The sequence below is a fragment of the Geotrypetes seraphini genome, chromosome 15 (genome assembly GCF_902459505.1).
Source record: "Geotrypetes seraphini chromosome 15, aGeoSer1.1, whole genome shotgun sequence".
NCBI classification, from domain to species: Eukaryota; Metazoa; Chordata; class Amphibia; order Gymnophiona; family Dermophiidae; genus Geotrypetes; species Geotrypetes seraphini.
Window position 1 is genome coordinate 813,530 of NC_047098.1, and position 16,731 is coordinate 830,260.

A 16,731-nucleotide genomic window follows, 5' to 3' on the forward strand; every position below is an offset into this window, starting at 1 on the left:
TAAATGCGCATGAGTCGAGTCTCTTTCTGCAATGAGAGGGCATAGGATGAAGTTAAGAGGTGATAGACTCCGGAGTAATCTAAGACAGTGTTTTTCAACCTTTTTTGGGCAAAGGCACACTAGTTTCATGAAAAAAATCACGAGGCACACCACCATTAGAAAATGTTAAAAAATTTAACTCTGTGCCTATATTGACTATATATAAAGTAATTCTCTTGAATAGGAATCAAATAAACACAAAGAAAGTATTTTATAATGCTGCCACCGCCAACACCACCGTTGGCGGCGGTGGCACTCAAGTGGCTAAAGAGCCGCAGTTTGCCGGCCTAGGGACAACACTGGAGGGTGGCCAGCTGTGCACCCCCTTGGGACGTAAACCCGGGGTGGGGCAGACCGCCCCCCCCCACCCTGGTATGCCACTCTCTGTACCTCACTCCCTCCCTATGACCAAAAATTCTCCTTTCTTCTATTCCCCGTGTACACAACCATCTCTTTCCCTCCCTTCCTCTCTCCAAAGTCCATGCCTTCTGTGTCCGAAAACCCATTCCCTCCCCCACCTCAGCATCTCTTTCCCTCCCTTCCTCTCTCCCAAGTCCATGCCTTCTGTGTCCAAAAACCCATTCCCTCCCCCACCTCAGCATCTCTTTCCCTCCCTTCCTCTCTCCCAAGTCCATGCCTTCTGTGTCCAAAAACCCATTCCCTCCCCCACCTCAGCATCTCTTTCCCTACCTTCCTCTCTCCCAAGTCCATGCCTTCTGTGTCCAAAAACCCATTCCCTCCCCCACCTCAGCATCTCTTTCCCTCCCTTCCTCTCTCCCAAGTCCATGCCTTCTGTGTCCAAAAACCCATTCCCTCCCCCACCTCAGCATCTCTTTCCCTACCTTCCTCTCTCCCAAGTCCATGCCTTCTGTGTCCAAAAACGCATTCCCTCCCCCACCTCAGCATCTCTGTCCCTCCCTTCCTCTCTCCCAAGTCCATGCCTTCTGTGTCCAAAAACCCATTCCCTCCCCCACCTCAGCATCTCTTTCCCTCCCTTCCTCGCTCCCAAGTTCATGCCTTCTGTGTCCAAAAACCCATTCCCTCCCCCACCTCAGCATCTCTTTCACTCCCTTCCTCTCTCCCAAGTCCATGCCTTCTGTGTCCAAAAACCCATTTCCTCCCCCACCTCAGCATCTCTTTCACTCCCTTCCTCTCTCCCAAGTCCATGCCTTCTGTGTCCAAAAACCCATTCCCTCCCCCACCTCAGCATCTCTTTCCCTACCTTCCTCTCTCCCAAGTCCATGCCTTCTGTGTCCAAAAACCCATTCCCTCCCCCACCTCAGCATCTCTTTCCCTACCTTCCTCTCTCCCAAGTCCATGCCTTCTGTGTCCAAAAACGCATTCCCTCCCCCACCTCAGCATCTCTGTCCCTCCCTTCCTCTCTCCCAAGTCCATGCCTTCTGTGTCCAAAAACCCATTCCCTCCCCCACCTCAGCATCTCTTTCCCTCCCTTCCTCGCTCCCAAGTTCATGCCTTCTGTGTCCAAAAACCCATTCCCTCCCCCACCTCAGCATCTCTTTCCCTCCCTTCCTCTCTCCCAAGTCCATGCCTTCTGTGTCCAAAAACCCATTCCCTCCCCCACCTCAGCATCTCTTTCCCTCCCTTCCTCTCTCCCAAGTCCATGCCTTCTGTGTCCAAAAACCCATTCCCTCCCCCACCTCAGCATCTCTTTCCCTACCTTCCTCTCTCCCAAGTCCATGCCTTCTGTGTCCAAAAACGCATTCCCTCCCCCACCTCAGCATCTCTGTCCCTCCCTTCCTCTCTCCCAAGTCCATGCCTTCTGTGTCCAAAAACCCATTCCCTCCCCCACCTCAGCATCTCTTTCCCTCCCTTCCTCGCTCCCAAGTTCATGCCTTCTGTGTCCAAAAACCCATTCCCTCCCCCACCTCAGCATCTCTGTCCCTCCCTTCCTCTCTCCCAAGTCCATGCCTTCTGTGTCCAAAAACGCATTCCCTCCCCCACCTCAGCATCTCTGTCCCTCCCTTCCTCTCTCCCAAGTCCATGCCTTCTGTGTCCAAAAACCCATTCCCTCCCCCACCTCAGCATCTCTTTCCCTCCCTTCCTCGCTCCCAAGTTCATGCCTTGTGTCCAAAACGCACTCCCTCCCCCCCTTTGTGTTCCGTGTTTGCCTCCCAGCCCATCTTTGCAACTTTCTCAGCAAAACGAAGCTCAAGCCGCGAGGCTTGTCTTCTGCTTCCTGCCTGCCCTGCCGCGCACAAATAGCCGACCGGAAGTATTCCCCGACGTCAGCGCTGACGTCGGAGGGCAGGCTTTGCTTAAGCCCTCCCTCCGACGTCAGCGCTGACATCGGGGAACGCTTGCGATTGGCTATATGTTAGCTGCAGGGCAGGCAGGAACAGAAGACGAGCCTCGCGGCTCGAGATGTATTGAACTCCGCGGGTCCCCCGTCCAGCTCTCTCCTGTCCACGTGGTCCAGTGCTCCTTGGTTCAGCTAATGTTATGCCCCTGTCAGCTGAATCTGGCAGGGCACTCTTCTCTGAAAAGTAAGCATGGATGCACTTTAGCTGGCGTAGGTAATAGAAACATGAAAACACTAATTTTGATACATGATCTGAGAGCGACAGGTTTAAGTCGAGAATCACTCCCAGGCTGTGGACGTTGTCTTTGGCTGTAAGGGTGTCCTTTTCCCAGGAGAGGGATGGGCGGGGGTATGTGCAGGAATCCTTGTGTATCCAGAGAAGTTCAGTTTTTGATGAGTTGAGCTGTAATTTGTTTGCAGTCATCCAGTTTTTTATTTCAGTTAGGCAGCAATGAAGTTTTTTGATTTGTGCATCTCGATGTTGACCTAGAGGGAGGTAGAGCTGTATGTCGTCTGCATAAGAGTGGATCTTGATTTGATATTTTTCTGCGATGATGAGTACTGGTTTGACATATAGGTTGAAGAGGAGTGGGGATAGCAATGCACCTTGGGGTACTCCGTAGCAGAGAGGTTTTGGTTATGATAAGGAGGGTCTTAGTAGTACTTTCTGAAATCTTTCTTTTAAGAAGGAGGAGAACCATGCCAGTGCAACATCACGGATTCCGATGGAGTGTAGTCTGGATAGGAGAAGTGAGTGATCAATAGGATCGAAGGCAGCACTCAGGTATAATAGTACCAGCAATGCGTCTTTACCCTCATCGAGGATTTTCCAGCTGTCATCTACAATGTCTAGAAGCACCGTTTCTGTGCTGTGGTGCTTCCTGAATCCTGATTGGAAATTGGAAAGGGTGGTGTTTGTTTCCATAAAGTTTCGCAGTTGTGTGAGTACTATCTTTTCTAGTACTTTTGAGACAAATGGGAGGTTTGAGACTTGTCTACAGCTGTTTGGATTGTCCAGATCCATGGTAGGTTTTTTCAGGAGTGGTCTTACTACTGTAGTTTTTGTTTTAAATGGTATTACATTTTTAAAAATAAAATAAATAAATAAAATCCTTGCCTGACGCCACATTTTATTGGAAACCAATCAGTGTTGATGTATTCAGTTCTCACTGCAGCTTCTTGATTTTCATATAGGCTCTTTATCAGTTGAGTTATGTGTTTGGGGATTCCCATTTGCATTGGAGTTCTCCATAGTTTATTGTGATTCACATAGTCAAAAGTCGATGAAGCAAAGGTATATGGGCTTTTGGTATTCTTTGCTTTCTCCAATATCCATCTAACATTGGCAATAATGTCTCTTGTACCTTGACCTTTTCCGAAACCAGCCTCTACTTTGGGTAGTTCTTGCTCAACATATGATTGTAGCCTTCACTGCATTATTTTCAGCGATATTTTACTGGTGTATGGAATTAATGCAATCCTTCTGTAGTTACAGTCCTTGGCGCCTCCTTTCTTCTGTATAAGTACAAACAATGATCTTCTCCAATCAGTTGGTCATGCATTTTTCCTTCCAAATCTGTTGACACAGTCAAGTGAGGGCCATGATAACATCTTCTGAGCCTTTGATTAATTAAATTGGAATACCGTCAATACCAGGTGACTTGTTTTTTGATAAAGCTTTAATCTGGTTCTTCTTTGGCATCAGTTTCCAGTTCAATTTCCCCAATGTTATCCTCATTGCCATTTTTGTATAAATTTTTCATATTTTCTTTCCATCTCTTTTTAATGTTTTCAGAATCATTCCATATCACCCCTAATGCCTAAGAAATTTTTACAAGGGTCAGTGAGCAAAAAATGTTGCTCCCACCTTGATCTCAGAGCAGTCTTATGCTTATTTATTTCAGCAGTTTTTGAAGCTGGCACCTTTTGATTTGATTCTCTTTGTCTGAATGCAGGAGAGAAAATGATTTCTTTCATTTTTCTAGATAGCTGATGATGACATCATCAGCCATAGTATTTGGGAGAAGGGAGACTGGGATAGGCTTGTTTGGCTTCTTGTCAGAGTTTCAACATGGTTGAGGAAGTGTTTAATGCAGGGGTATCAAAATACAATGCTGGAGGGCCATAAAACACAAATTTTCAGGATATCTGTAATGAATTTCGATGAGATACATTTGCATAAAAATGGAGGTGGCAGTGCATTCAAATCTCTCTCCTGAATATTTATTAGGAGGGCCTGAAGTCTGGCAGTTTGGCTTAATGTTTTTGCATTCCTCCCTCCCCCAACCTCAGGTACAGTTTGGAGCCAAAAATCAATGAAATCAATGAGATTTTGGCTCATTCTGACACCTCAGCTATCTTCAGACAGATGATCTACATGGCTAAAGAGCTTTAATACTGTATATTTCTTGTGATTTGATTAGAAAATGGCTTTGAATATTGCCTTCATGTTAATCAGGTCCATTTGAGAGGTTTAAGATTAAAACTAGTCTGAGATTTATAAGCCTTTGAGAAATACTAGCGCTTGTGATGGCAGATTAAGCATAATATGGGTTTTTCGGTAGTGTGAGGTATTTTTTTATTGATTTAAAGGTTGATTCCAAAACATTGTCCTCGGAGGTCTGCAAGTATATTTTGCATCCATGTCACATAGGCATGTTGGTACGTATGGATTTGTACCTGGCTTGCAGCTGGTACAAGTAGACGGCTTAAATCACACGCATGATTTTTTTTTTTTTTTAAATTCTTTATTCATTTTTGAATCTTACATCAAGTGTACAAATAATAAAACATTTGAAATTAAATACATCACATGCATGAATTTTAAATGAAATGCTTAAGTGATTTCAGCATTCTCCACCCTCCCTTTGCCCCAGATTCACCGCTTTTTTTTCATGGGCAATACTGTGGATACCTTCACACATCGAAGGAGATGGTCATTTTCAGCCACTGCTTACTTACTCAGGTAAATTGGTTTTAATCAATTCAGCGTCCAGTCATTTCCTAAGGACATATGTTCTCAGACCCCCTTTCGCTTTCCTGATCAGAAGGTGGCTCCTGATGTCATCCCTGTGGTTTGTAGGGCAGGAGATATGAGAAGTGGCAGAAAAAAAGACAACAGCCTTATCAGATCACAGGCCTGGAAGTAGACAGTCTAGAACAGGGGTGCCCACACTTTTTGGGCTTGCGAGCTACTTTTTAAATGACCAAGTCAAAATGATCTACCAACAATAAAATTTAAAAAAAACACAAAGCACACTGTATGCATAGAAAATGTTAATCATCATTCCTATTCCAGGGTTTTTCAAAGAGGTCAAAGCAGATGACTCTAAGCACTATCACCTCAGTAACAACCATACAAAAATAGACAAATATACCCCCTCCCTTTTTAGTAAACCACGATAGCAGTTTTTAAGCGCAGGGAGCTGCGCTGAATGCCCAGCGCTGCTCTCGACACTCATAGGCTCCCTGCGCTAAAAACCTCTATTGCGGTTTAGTAAAAGGGGACCTTAGTGTAAAATATAGACAGCAGATATAAATTCAGACACATTTTGATCACTAAATTTAAAATAAAATCATTTTCCCTACCTTGTCTGGTGATTTCATGAGTCTCTGGTTGCACTTTCTTCTTCTGACTGTGCATACAATCTTTCTTCCCTTCTTTTAGCCTGTATGCTTCCTCTCCTCCAGACCTTGTTCCCTCCCCCAACTTTTCCTTCCTCTCTCCCTGCCCTTTCTTTCTCTCTGCCTCCCTTTCTTTTTTTCTGTTTCTCTTCTTTCCTTCGGTCTCCCTGCCTGCCCCCTTTCTTTCTTTCTCCCTACCCTCCACCAAGCCACTGCTACCACCATCGGGGAACAGGCCCCCAAGCCACCGCCGCCGCTGCCATCGGGTAACAGGCCCCAAAACCGCTGCCGCACCAAGCTCTCTCTGCTTCCCTGCGTTGGGCCGACCAGCATTCCTCTCCCCGACATCAATTCTGCCATCGGAGAGGAAGTTCCGCGCAGCCAGGCAGCGATTGGCTGGCCTGAACTTCCTCTCTGATGGCAGAATTGACGTCGGGGAGAGGAAGGCTGATCAGCCCGGTAGATCGCCAAGGCAAAGTGAGTCTGATTGACTCACTTTGCCCTGGCGATCTACTGGTCGATTGCGATCGACCTATTGGGCATCCCTGGCATAGACCATATGGTCTTTAACTGTGGTTTCTATGTAACAAATGTATATGGAGATTTCTAGATCTGGAGTAGCATTAAACCCACACTTTTCATCTGCTCTTGTGTAGAATGAACAAAGTGGTGGATAGATTCCGTATGACCGTAAGGAAATTCTTCTTCACCCAGAGAGTGATAGAAAACTGGAACGCTCTTCTGGAGTCTTTCATAGGGGAAAACACCCTCTAGGGATTCAGGACAAAGTTAGACAAGTTCTTGCTGAACCAGAACGTATGCAGTTAGGGCGCTGGTCTTTGACCAGAGGGCTACCGCGTGAGTGGACTGCTAGGCACAATGGACCACTGGTCTGACTTCCAAGAAAGAACATACCGAGCATCGAAGTGTTCTCTGGACCACCAGCTGGTGAGTCCTGGGCTGGCCCATGTCCATAAGAGGCAGGAATTGAAGCGCATTGTGCGCCTGTATTAATAACAAGTGGACTGGAAAGCAGTATATCAGAGGGGAAAAAATGAGTTTTAAAGAAAAGTGCTGTAGGCAGCTCCTGATTTCCCCGACAGAGCACCAGCCCGGCAGCCATGTGCAAAAGAACAGACGCTGGTTTAGCAAGTAGAACAGAATGTGCTGTTCTGGACAGGTCACCATCCTCGGGAGATGCACTTATTAGACAAGGCTGGCAGGAGAGCTTTACAAGTGTTAGGGGCATAATTAAGATATAATTGCCTTGTTCCCTAAGCGCTGTTGAGGGAAAACCTTGTACAGTGATAACTTTCCCATACACCTCGGAACTGAGCTGAGCTTGCAGTTAGCCTTCCTTAGATCAGCTGAGTGCAGAGTTCCTAAGTGAGGCCAGGGGTAGAAACCACACTACATGGCCATGCGGGCTGAGTTTTCAGAAGACACTGAGTTAAAGGGCCACTGAAAATGCAATGTTAAAATTAAGCAGAGGATAACTACTAAGGTCATTTTACTGTACTAAACGTAAACAGCCTGACCCATTTGGTTATTCTTAAGCTCTGCTCCAGGACCACTATTGATCCCTCCTAAGTTTCAACTGGCCATTAAGCAGTTCAAAGGTCTTTATTTTTAGAGGGGAAAGATTTCTTTAATGGTCTCAGCTTTCCAGTTAAATTTGAACCTAAGTTAGTCTTAGATTTTCTTCAGATTATGATACTGTAGAGGTTCCAATAATTGGAGAGTGTTCCTACATTGAATTTTATTTTCATGTCAAAAAATGCATCATTTAGTAATTAAGGAAGTGGTTTAATCAGACCAGGGTGGATTTTTTTTGTCAATTTTTATCAGGCTAACAGGCATAGTTATTAAAACTAGTAATCTACATGATTATTAATGAGGTCCCATTGCAAATAGTGGGATTGGCATGCAAATTTGACAGTGCACATTAGGCCCTTTGCCTGTACATGTGCTTCCTCCTCTTCTTGGGGTAAATTCAGGTCTGAACGAGATCTTATTCCCTTCTGCTATTTAGATGTGTTTGATTCAAATATCAAGTTTCAAGTTTATTAAAAAAAATTTAAACCGCTTAATCAGATTTCTAAGCGGTATACAATCTAAAATTTACATAGAAACATATTAAAAATCAGGATACTAGATAACATCTACAACACTTAATAAGACATAGAGACCAACTTCAAACAATAGGAAAAGAGGGGAAGAGCTACAATCGTAAAAGAAAAGTGAAACAAAAAAGGAAAACACAGTGGGTTAGGGCAAAAAGTAATAATTTTAAGTTTTTTGTCCTTAACAGGACAGTTGTTGTCCAAAGGCATCCCGGAACAAGAATGTTTTTAATTTTGTTTCGAATTGTTTTATTTCGGATTCATTGCGCAAATAGTTAGGTAGCGAATTCCAGAGAGTAGGGGCAGTGACAGCAAAATTATTGGAACGCAATGTATTGATTAATTTTAAAGAAGGTATAACGAGAAGATTTTGAGACATTGAACGAAGTGATTTTAAAGTATTATAGGGAATTAAAAGTCTGTTAATGAACTCTGGTTGATTATTTAATCTTGTTGTAAATGTTAAAAGTAAGATTTTGTAACTAATTCTATGTTCGACTGGTAACCAATGGGCACTGATTCGAAGAGGTGAAACATGACCGTATTTCTTTGCGCCACAAATGATCTTAATAGCTGTGTTTTGTACAATCTGAAGCCGTCTAATTTCCTTTTTTGTAATGCCTTTGTACAGGGCATTACAGTAGTCTAAGCAAAAAAATTACTAGAGAGTGGATCAATGTGTTCAAAGAGGCTGGTTCTAGTAACTTTGCAAGGGAACATATCATGCTAAGTCGATAGAAGCATTTCTGAACAACCGTACTAATGTGAGTATGATAAGAAAATTTACTGTCGAAAGTAACTCCTAACAGTTTTAGAGTAGGGACAATTTTGTAGATCCAGGGGACGTGGGAGTGTGGGCAATCGATGAGATAGCCTTGTCATAAACCTCCATTATGTCTCATTAAGACTCAACATCTTAGTAATTTGGTGCTTTAAGAGGGTTAAAGGAAGGGGAGAGTAGACGTAAATGTATTTGACTTAGACTGTAGAAGATTAGAACTCACAACATCTATATTTAAGGATGTGTAATTTGAAGATAAAGTCAACAAAAAGATTTTTCTCACCTGATCATTCCAGCTGGAAATAATCTTTTTTTCAAGTGGCCAAAAAGGATGGAGTCGGTCTAGAGGAAGGCTTATAAGAACATAAGAATAGCCTTAATGGGTCAGACCAAAGGTCCATCAAGCCAGAGGCCCATTCTCATGGTGGCCAATCCAGGTCCCTAGTCAAAAACTCAAAGAGTTGCAACATTCCGTGCTACCGATCCAGGGCAAGCAGTGGCTTCCCCCATGTTTTTCTCAATAACAGATTATGGGCTTTTTCTCTAGGAATTTGTCCAAACCTTTCTTAAAAACCAGCTATACTATCCGCTCTTACTACAACCTCTGGCAATGCGATCCAGAGCTTAATTATTCTCTGAGTGAAAAAATATTTCCTCCTATTGGTTTTAAAAGTAGTTCCCTGTAACTTCATCAAGTGTCCCCTACTCTTTGTAATTTTTGACAGAGTGAAAAATTGATCCACTCAGGATTTTGTAGATCTCTACCATATCTTCCCCAAGCTGAGCCAATCAGGGTCTTAGGCCCCTCCCCGTGCATCTCAGGATGCACCAGGAAGAGGAAAGCCCACCATATTGGAGTGGCGGGCCTGTGAGCAGGAGGAACTGGGATTCCCTCCTGCTGTCTACTGCATCAACAGGTACAGGTTCAGGGGATATGGGGAGGCATCCGGTAGCAGGAGGGAGTGGGCATCCCTCCTGCTGAACTTTTTTGTTTTTGGAAGGGGAGTGGGAAAGGAGAGGAGAGGAGAGGGATTGGTTTGAAGGGGGGGGGGTCCTGGTGGGGAATGTCAATTCAGTGTCAGGAGGAAAAGGGCATCCCTCATGCCAATTTTGGCTAGTCCACGGGGGGTTACAGCAGGAGGGAATGGGCATCACTCCTGCTGATTTTTTAAGAACATAAGAATTGCTGCTGCTGGGTCAGACAATGGTCCATCGTGCCCCGTAGTCCGCTCACGTGGCGGCCCTCTGGTCAAAGGCCAGCGCCTTAACTGAGACTAACCCTACCTGCATACGTTCTGATTCAGCACAAACTTTGATTCTGGGGTTGTCGCAGGGAGTAGTATGGCACAGCATTTTGTTCCATAGAAAAAAAATTGAAATAAAAAAAGACAGGTTACTGACAGGTCTAGACTTCTCAGCTTTTCCAGGTTGGTCCTTCCGACCCAATTCTGGTATGCAAGTTTAGAGCATTGATTGGATGCCTGGTTTTAATTTTAATGACCTGATCTGTATGCCAGAATGTAGGACCGCATGGTGAATGTAGGACCATGCGGTGAGCCTATTAAGAGGACTGGGTCGACAAATGCCGAAAACTCAATTATTTGTCAATGCCTTCTTATGCTAAGGTATATTTCAGTTGATAACTGCCTTTTAGAACTCTTTTGATAGCAATGTATGATTTAAAGTTTGATTGTATTTCTGAATTGATTGAATTTGTGCTCTATTCCTGTTTATAACAGGGACGATTAATGATGTTGTTAAGATATGTCTATGTTATATGTGGTAATTGCAGGGAAACAAGATTTTATGTATGTGATATGGAAACCACATAGTTATATGAGGTATATAAATAGTTTAATAAATAAATACGATTGGTCGCTAAACCAGTCAAACCAGTTTAGCATCGATTGTTAGATGTTTGGAGGCTTTAGTGCATCTAGTCCTCAGACCAGTATGGCCACCATCCCGCATGGGTTCCATGACCAACTGCTGGAACAGGTCTCCTTGTAGAGAATCCAGGCTGCTGGGCTAGATAGACTATTAGTCTGATCCAGTTTGACTATGACTGCATTTGAGGTTCCAAGTATAGATGAGTTCCATACTTTATATAAGAAATTTTCTAAATCATATTGTCAGCTGGATATTTGCCCTTTAATTTCCAGTCTTTCTCCAAAGCCTAGGCTTTATCTGTCGATCCTTCACAAGTCTGCAATTATCACCCTATAGCTAATATTCTAATGTTTGTGAAAATAATGGAAGGGCTTGTGGCTAAACAATTAGAAGATGATTAAGATCAGCATGATTTCTTTTGAGAGAACTCAATCAGGATTTAAGCAAGGTTTAAGCACTGAACTATGAGGGTTTTTAACTATTCTCTGAGTGAAAAAATACTTCCTCCTATTGGTTTTAAAAGTATTTCCCTGTAGTTTCGAGTGTCCCCTAGTCTTTGTAATTTTTGACAGTGTGAAAAATTGATCCACTTGTACCCGTTCTACTCCACTCAGGATTTTGCAGACTTCAATCATATCTCCCCTCAGCCAAAAGGAATCTCATAACTTTTTGAAACCCTGCTAAGTTAACTGCTTTTCAACTTCACTCAGTGTTTTATGGTAATTCTAAAAAAAAATTTTAAAAAAATCTCTTTTTAATATTAATGTTTATTCATCTCCTAGATATGTCTTTTTATTAGCTCGAAGGTTTGATGGCTTTGTATTTCTGTGTAATTATTTTGCTCATATATATATATATAGTATGTCATTATTATTTTAACAGACCCCCGATGCAATCTCTCATGCTGAAACATGGCCCATGTTGTGTCTTGCAATAAAAGATTTCTCTGCTGTCCCTATTCCAGAGGTCCCTGGTGCTTTTTTCTTTTCAGCCATTTCTACTGTGTGCTTCAGTTTCCCTCTCCTTTTCTGGGATTCAAATGAAAATGAATATTTTGGAAACTGCTGTTAATTCAGAATTCTGCAGTACAATTGTTTTTAATTTGACAAAAATGGATCATATTATTCCTTATTTTGTTATAAGACACTTTGGGCTCCTTTTTCAAAGGTGCACTAGCATTTTTAACGCATGCACCGGATTAGCGCACGCTATAGCGCATGCTAGCTGAAAATCTACCGCCTGCTCAAAAGGAGGCGGTAGCGGCTAGCACGCATGGCAATTTAGCTTGCGTTAAGGCCCTAGCGCAGCTTTGTAAAAGGAGCCCTCTAAGGCCTATCAGCATGTTGTCTGATCAATTTGCTTTCAGTATATCAAGGCGCCTTTCACGTTTTTCTGCCATTTTTCTGTTTTCTATTATGGGGCTGCGCTAAATTGAAATACAGTAAAACCTTGGTTTACGGGCATAATTTGTCATCCGAAGCGTCAAAGCGAATTTCCCCGTAAGAAATAATGGAAACTCAGACGATTCGTTCCACAACCGAAAAACTTTAATAGAAAATACTGTAGTGTAATACATTTAAAACAGTCATAACACTCCCGTGTCCGAGAGAGAAGAACCATTGGCTCAGTTGTGACGCGCGTATACACTGCGCACTTGTATTGCAAGACCTCGCAATGTCTTCGGCTCAGTTGTGATGACATGCCGTGCATATATGTGCTCGTATGCAAGACATTGCTCATTTATCAAGTTAAAATTTAATAAAACATTTTGCTCGTTTTGCAAAACAATCGCTCACCAAGTTACTCACAATCCAAGGTTTTACTGTATATGGAACAGATGTTGGCTTTTAAGGCAGCTAGTTGGGAGAGGCTACTAGCATCTGTATCTTATAATCATGATAGAAAAATGTTAAAAGAAAACACTTAATGGGGGAATAATGTGGATGTAATGTATGTTTCCATTGTTATTTTGTAATTCTATCAAATCAAAGTTCTCTGTAGGTTAACCGCATAGAATTGTGAAGTGTTTGGGGTATACAAATGGAGTGTTATGTTATAATTTCCAGAAATGACACCAAATGAGCATTCCCTAGTAAGTTCCATTGGCCAGCATCTGTAATCTGGTCTCCTGTTTCTGTCCTGGCAGGGTACCTCACGGTGACCATAGAGCCCGTCCCACCTGTGGTAGTAGGAGATGCCGTGACCCTGAAATGCAACTTCAAGACAGATGGCAGAATGCGAGAAATAGTCTGGTATCGGGTAAGCATTTCCCAGTGGCAGCAGCCTCCATCTCCAGTGCTTTATTTTCTCTTAATAAGTCTGCTCCGAGAGCCACCCTTCCCCATAAAGAAAGACATCCCATTTCCTGACAGTAGTCTGGGAGGAAATGTCTGATGAATTCATTGTTGACAGGGTTGTACCTGCTGAATCATCAATAATTAGAGCTCTAGGTGGGTTACAGCCAACATATTACAGTATTTACCTGAATATAAGCTGAGAATTTTGGGCCCAAAAAATGGCCCAAAAATGGGGGTCTCGGCTTATATTCGGGCCATCGCCTACCCGCCCACCCTCCTGGACCTATTGCAGGCCTCCACAGGGCCTGCCGCAAGAGCCATCTCCCATCCTGGCCAAATCCACCACCCCTTTGTGAGTTGAGAACTCACAGCAACCAATCAGCCATTGGCCTCGAATGGAGCGGGAGAGCAAGAAGATTGTTCCTGCTCTGTGCACTGGCTTGCTACATGGGACCCAAAAGGTATGTGGGAGAGGTGGGACAGAGGTGTGGATGCCAATTTCGTCTGGCACAGGAAGCAGAAGGGATTCCTCCTGTCCCACCGCGAGGCTGCCGAGGAGTTGTGTGGGTGTGTGTGTGTGTGTGTGGGGGGGGGGGAGTTGGATTCACCTGGGACGGGAGATAGGGGGGGTGCGCGGGGGGTGGGGTGGATTTGGCTGCAACAGGAAATGGGGATCCCAGACCACTGGGTCCTGTGGCAAGCCTGGTGGAGGCCTGCAAGGCATCGGGAGGGAGGGAGATGGTACAGAGCAGTGAGGGAGGGAGGGAAGGTGTGGGTGCTGGGTGCAGATTCTAGCAGGGCAGAGCACTTGAATATTAAGCCCCCATCTTATATGCGAGTCAACCATTTTTCTTTCTATTTGGGAGGAAAAATGGAGGTCTCAACTTATATTCAAATCGACTTATATTCGAGTATATACAGTATTACATACAATTTTCTATAGAGTGAAATATGTTACAAAATATTATACATGCTACAGTGTAGCTGGTTTTAAGAAAGGTTTGGATAAGTTCCTGGAGGAAAAGCCCATAGTCTGTTATTGAGAAAGACAGGGGGGAAGCCACTGCTTGCCCTTGATTGGTCGCATGGAATGTTGCTATTCCTTGGATTTTGGCCAGGTACTAGTGCCGTTCGGTGGTGGTGGAGGTTGTGGTGCCGTTCGGTGGTGGTGGAGGTTGTGGTGCCTTGCTTACATGCCTGTGTTCAGTCTTCAGTTTGGTAATCAGCTGTTTCCCAGTTGTGTAAGCCCTGGCCAAGGATCCTGCTGCTCTGAGCTGCTTCTCCTAATCCCTCTCATATCTCGCTGGTTTCCTGCCTCTCAGAGATTTACTGTGTTCGGGAAGGAAGGAGGATTATTGCAGGTCTTTTGTAGAGAGGTGAGGCAAAGAGATGCAAATTGGCGCCACAGGACATCAAAGAAATCTCCACAGTTTCATCTTTTTTCATCCGTAGCACACACTTCTCCTTTCAGTTTTTACTAGTGATGAAGCCGCTGGATTATTTTGCCAGAGCTATGATCAAACCAGGCCAGGAGAAGTAGAAAAGGCGATTTGACATTGGCCACATAACAAGCTTCTTCTTTCGATTATTAGGAAAACTAATATCTCCTGTCACATGTGGCACATTTAATGACATTGTGGAGGGAGGGAAAGGGGAGAATCCTTGCAGATCACTGAGAATCATATCTTTATTCAGTTCCAGCAAAAATAGTTTCACGTTTTCATTAAAATTTGATTCCATTGCTAATCAGAGCTTCTAAGCGAGTTACAGGGGATTAAAATAAAAATACAAATAATTATAACAGAAGCATTTTAAAACAAATGGCCTTTTAGATTTTTTTGACAGCAATGTATGATTTAAAGCTTGCTTGTATTTCTGAATGGATTGAATTTGTGCTTTATAACGGGCGATTAATGACGTTGTTTAGACACGTCTATGTTATAGGTGATAATCGTAGGGAAACAAGATTCTATGTATGTGATATGGAAACCACATAAATTTTTTAATAAATAAATAAAAATAACATGAGACGGGTCGAATTTAACAAACATGAAAGGAAAGTGGGGAAGATAGAGAAAAGAATAATAGTTCTGGAAAGGTACCTTTTCTATTTTGAGAGTTGAAGAAGGAGGAAAAAGTATTGGATTTAAGGGCTCTTTTGATCAAGCTGCGCGTTAAACCGCCGGCCACGCTAGCCGCTACCGCCTCCTCTTGAGCAGGCAGGAGTTTTTAGGCCAGCGCGTGATGAAACATCACGTGCGTTAACCCCGCTAGCGCGGCTTGAAAAAAGGAGCTCTAAGTTTTTCAATAAATGACTCTTGAGAAGGCCTTTCAAGCGGTCTAGGTTTTTTGCTTCTCTCATGGAGATACGTAGGAAAAGAGTTCCAAAGTACAGGAGCAACTATGGGGACGATGTCCTGGCGTTTGGTACCGATTATTCGCAACGAGGGAATAGTTAGTAATCCACGGGCAGGTTCGAAAGGAAGTTATTAAAGAAATCCTGTTTCATTGGCAGCCAGTGTGTTTTGTGTACAAACCAATGAAAGAACAAACTTTCCAGGATCATAGAACAGTCGGTGCAAACATAAGGAACATTATACTGGCAAGGAAGGGAAAAAAACCCTCCCCCCATCAGAGATGGCTAACTATAGCATCCTACCAGCTTGCTGAGGTGCAAAGTTCAACAGGCCATGCCTAGATTTTCTCCCAAGTGCAAAGTTTGGCCATTGCAGTCCTGCAGAAGTCGGACACACAGCAATTCCTTGCTCTAATAAGTCTCTCAGTTGTGCTGAATAAAGGGATTGCCAGGAAAGCATGACAGATGGAGTTGTGCATGTGCATATGGACATAGACCTATAGAGCTCTTTCTTTACAGTCTCATCTCTCTACACACACAGTCTGCCTGTATATGTTTAATCTCACTCTGCTGTACTCTGGGATATCGTGCCATGTTGAATGTGTCTGCACAGAGCATGTTAACATAGAAACAGAGACAAGTGAAGGCAGACAGACTATACCACCCAATTATGCCGTCCCCTATCCCTTCCTCTTCCTTAGGAGATCCAACATTCTTGTCCCAAGCATTCTTGAATTCAAATACTCTTTGGGCCTGATTCTGTATAGGACGCCTGGTCTCAGCAGCCGCCTAAGCGGCTTTTGAGAATCACACACAGGCATTCGGTACAGAATCCATGGGAGTGGCCATAGGGATCTGGCCAATCGGAGTTTTAGGCTACTCCCATTGCATCCCAAGATGCACTAGGAAGGAGGCCTAAGACTCTGGTGGGCCAGGTGCCTAAAGCCCCTGCTATGGGAGGGGCATTAGGTACCTGGGCCAATCAGGGCCTTAGAGCCTTCCCTGATGTATCCCAGGATGCACTGGGAAGAGAAAGGCCCACCATTCTGAAGAGGCGGGCCTGCCGGCTAGAGGGAGTAGGCATCCCTCCAGCTAGCCTTACTGATAAAGGTATGGGGGGTCCAGGTGGACTTTTGGGGGTAGGAAGTCAGGGTTTAAGAGGGTGGGGGGTTTGGGAGGTGCCAGCAGAAGAGAGTGGGCATCCCTCCTGCCGGGGATTGTTTTGGGGGTTCCAGCAGGAGGAAGTGGGCATTCCCCTGCTGGGGAAGTTGGGATGGGGGGGTGCTGGAGGAAGGGAATGG

The 16,731-nt window shown here is 44.0% G+C and overlaps 1 protein-coding gene across 3 annotated transcripts in view; it reads left to right on the top strand.

Moving 5' to 3' along the window:
* The window catches only part of IGSF21 (immunoglobin superfamily member 21), a 298,172-nt gene that overhangs the window by 72,064 nt on the left and 209,377 nt on the right, over positions 1 to 16,731 (top strand). For all 3 annotated transcript variants that reach the window (XM_033921577.1, XM_033921576.1, XM_033921578.1), the window contains one exon: positions 12,924 to 13,036. In XM_033921577.1, coding sequence (XP_033777468.1) covers positions 13,013 to 13,036 — 24 coding nt within the window. In that variant the 5' untranslated portion in view covers positions 12,924 to 13,012. The remainder of the gene's footprint in view (positions 1 to 12,923; positions 13,037 to 16,731) is intronic.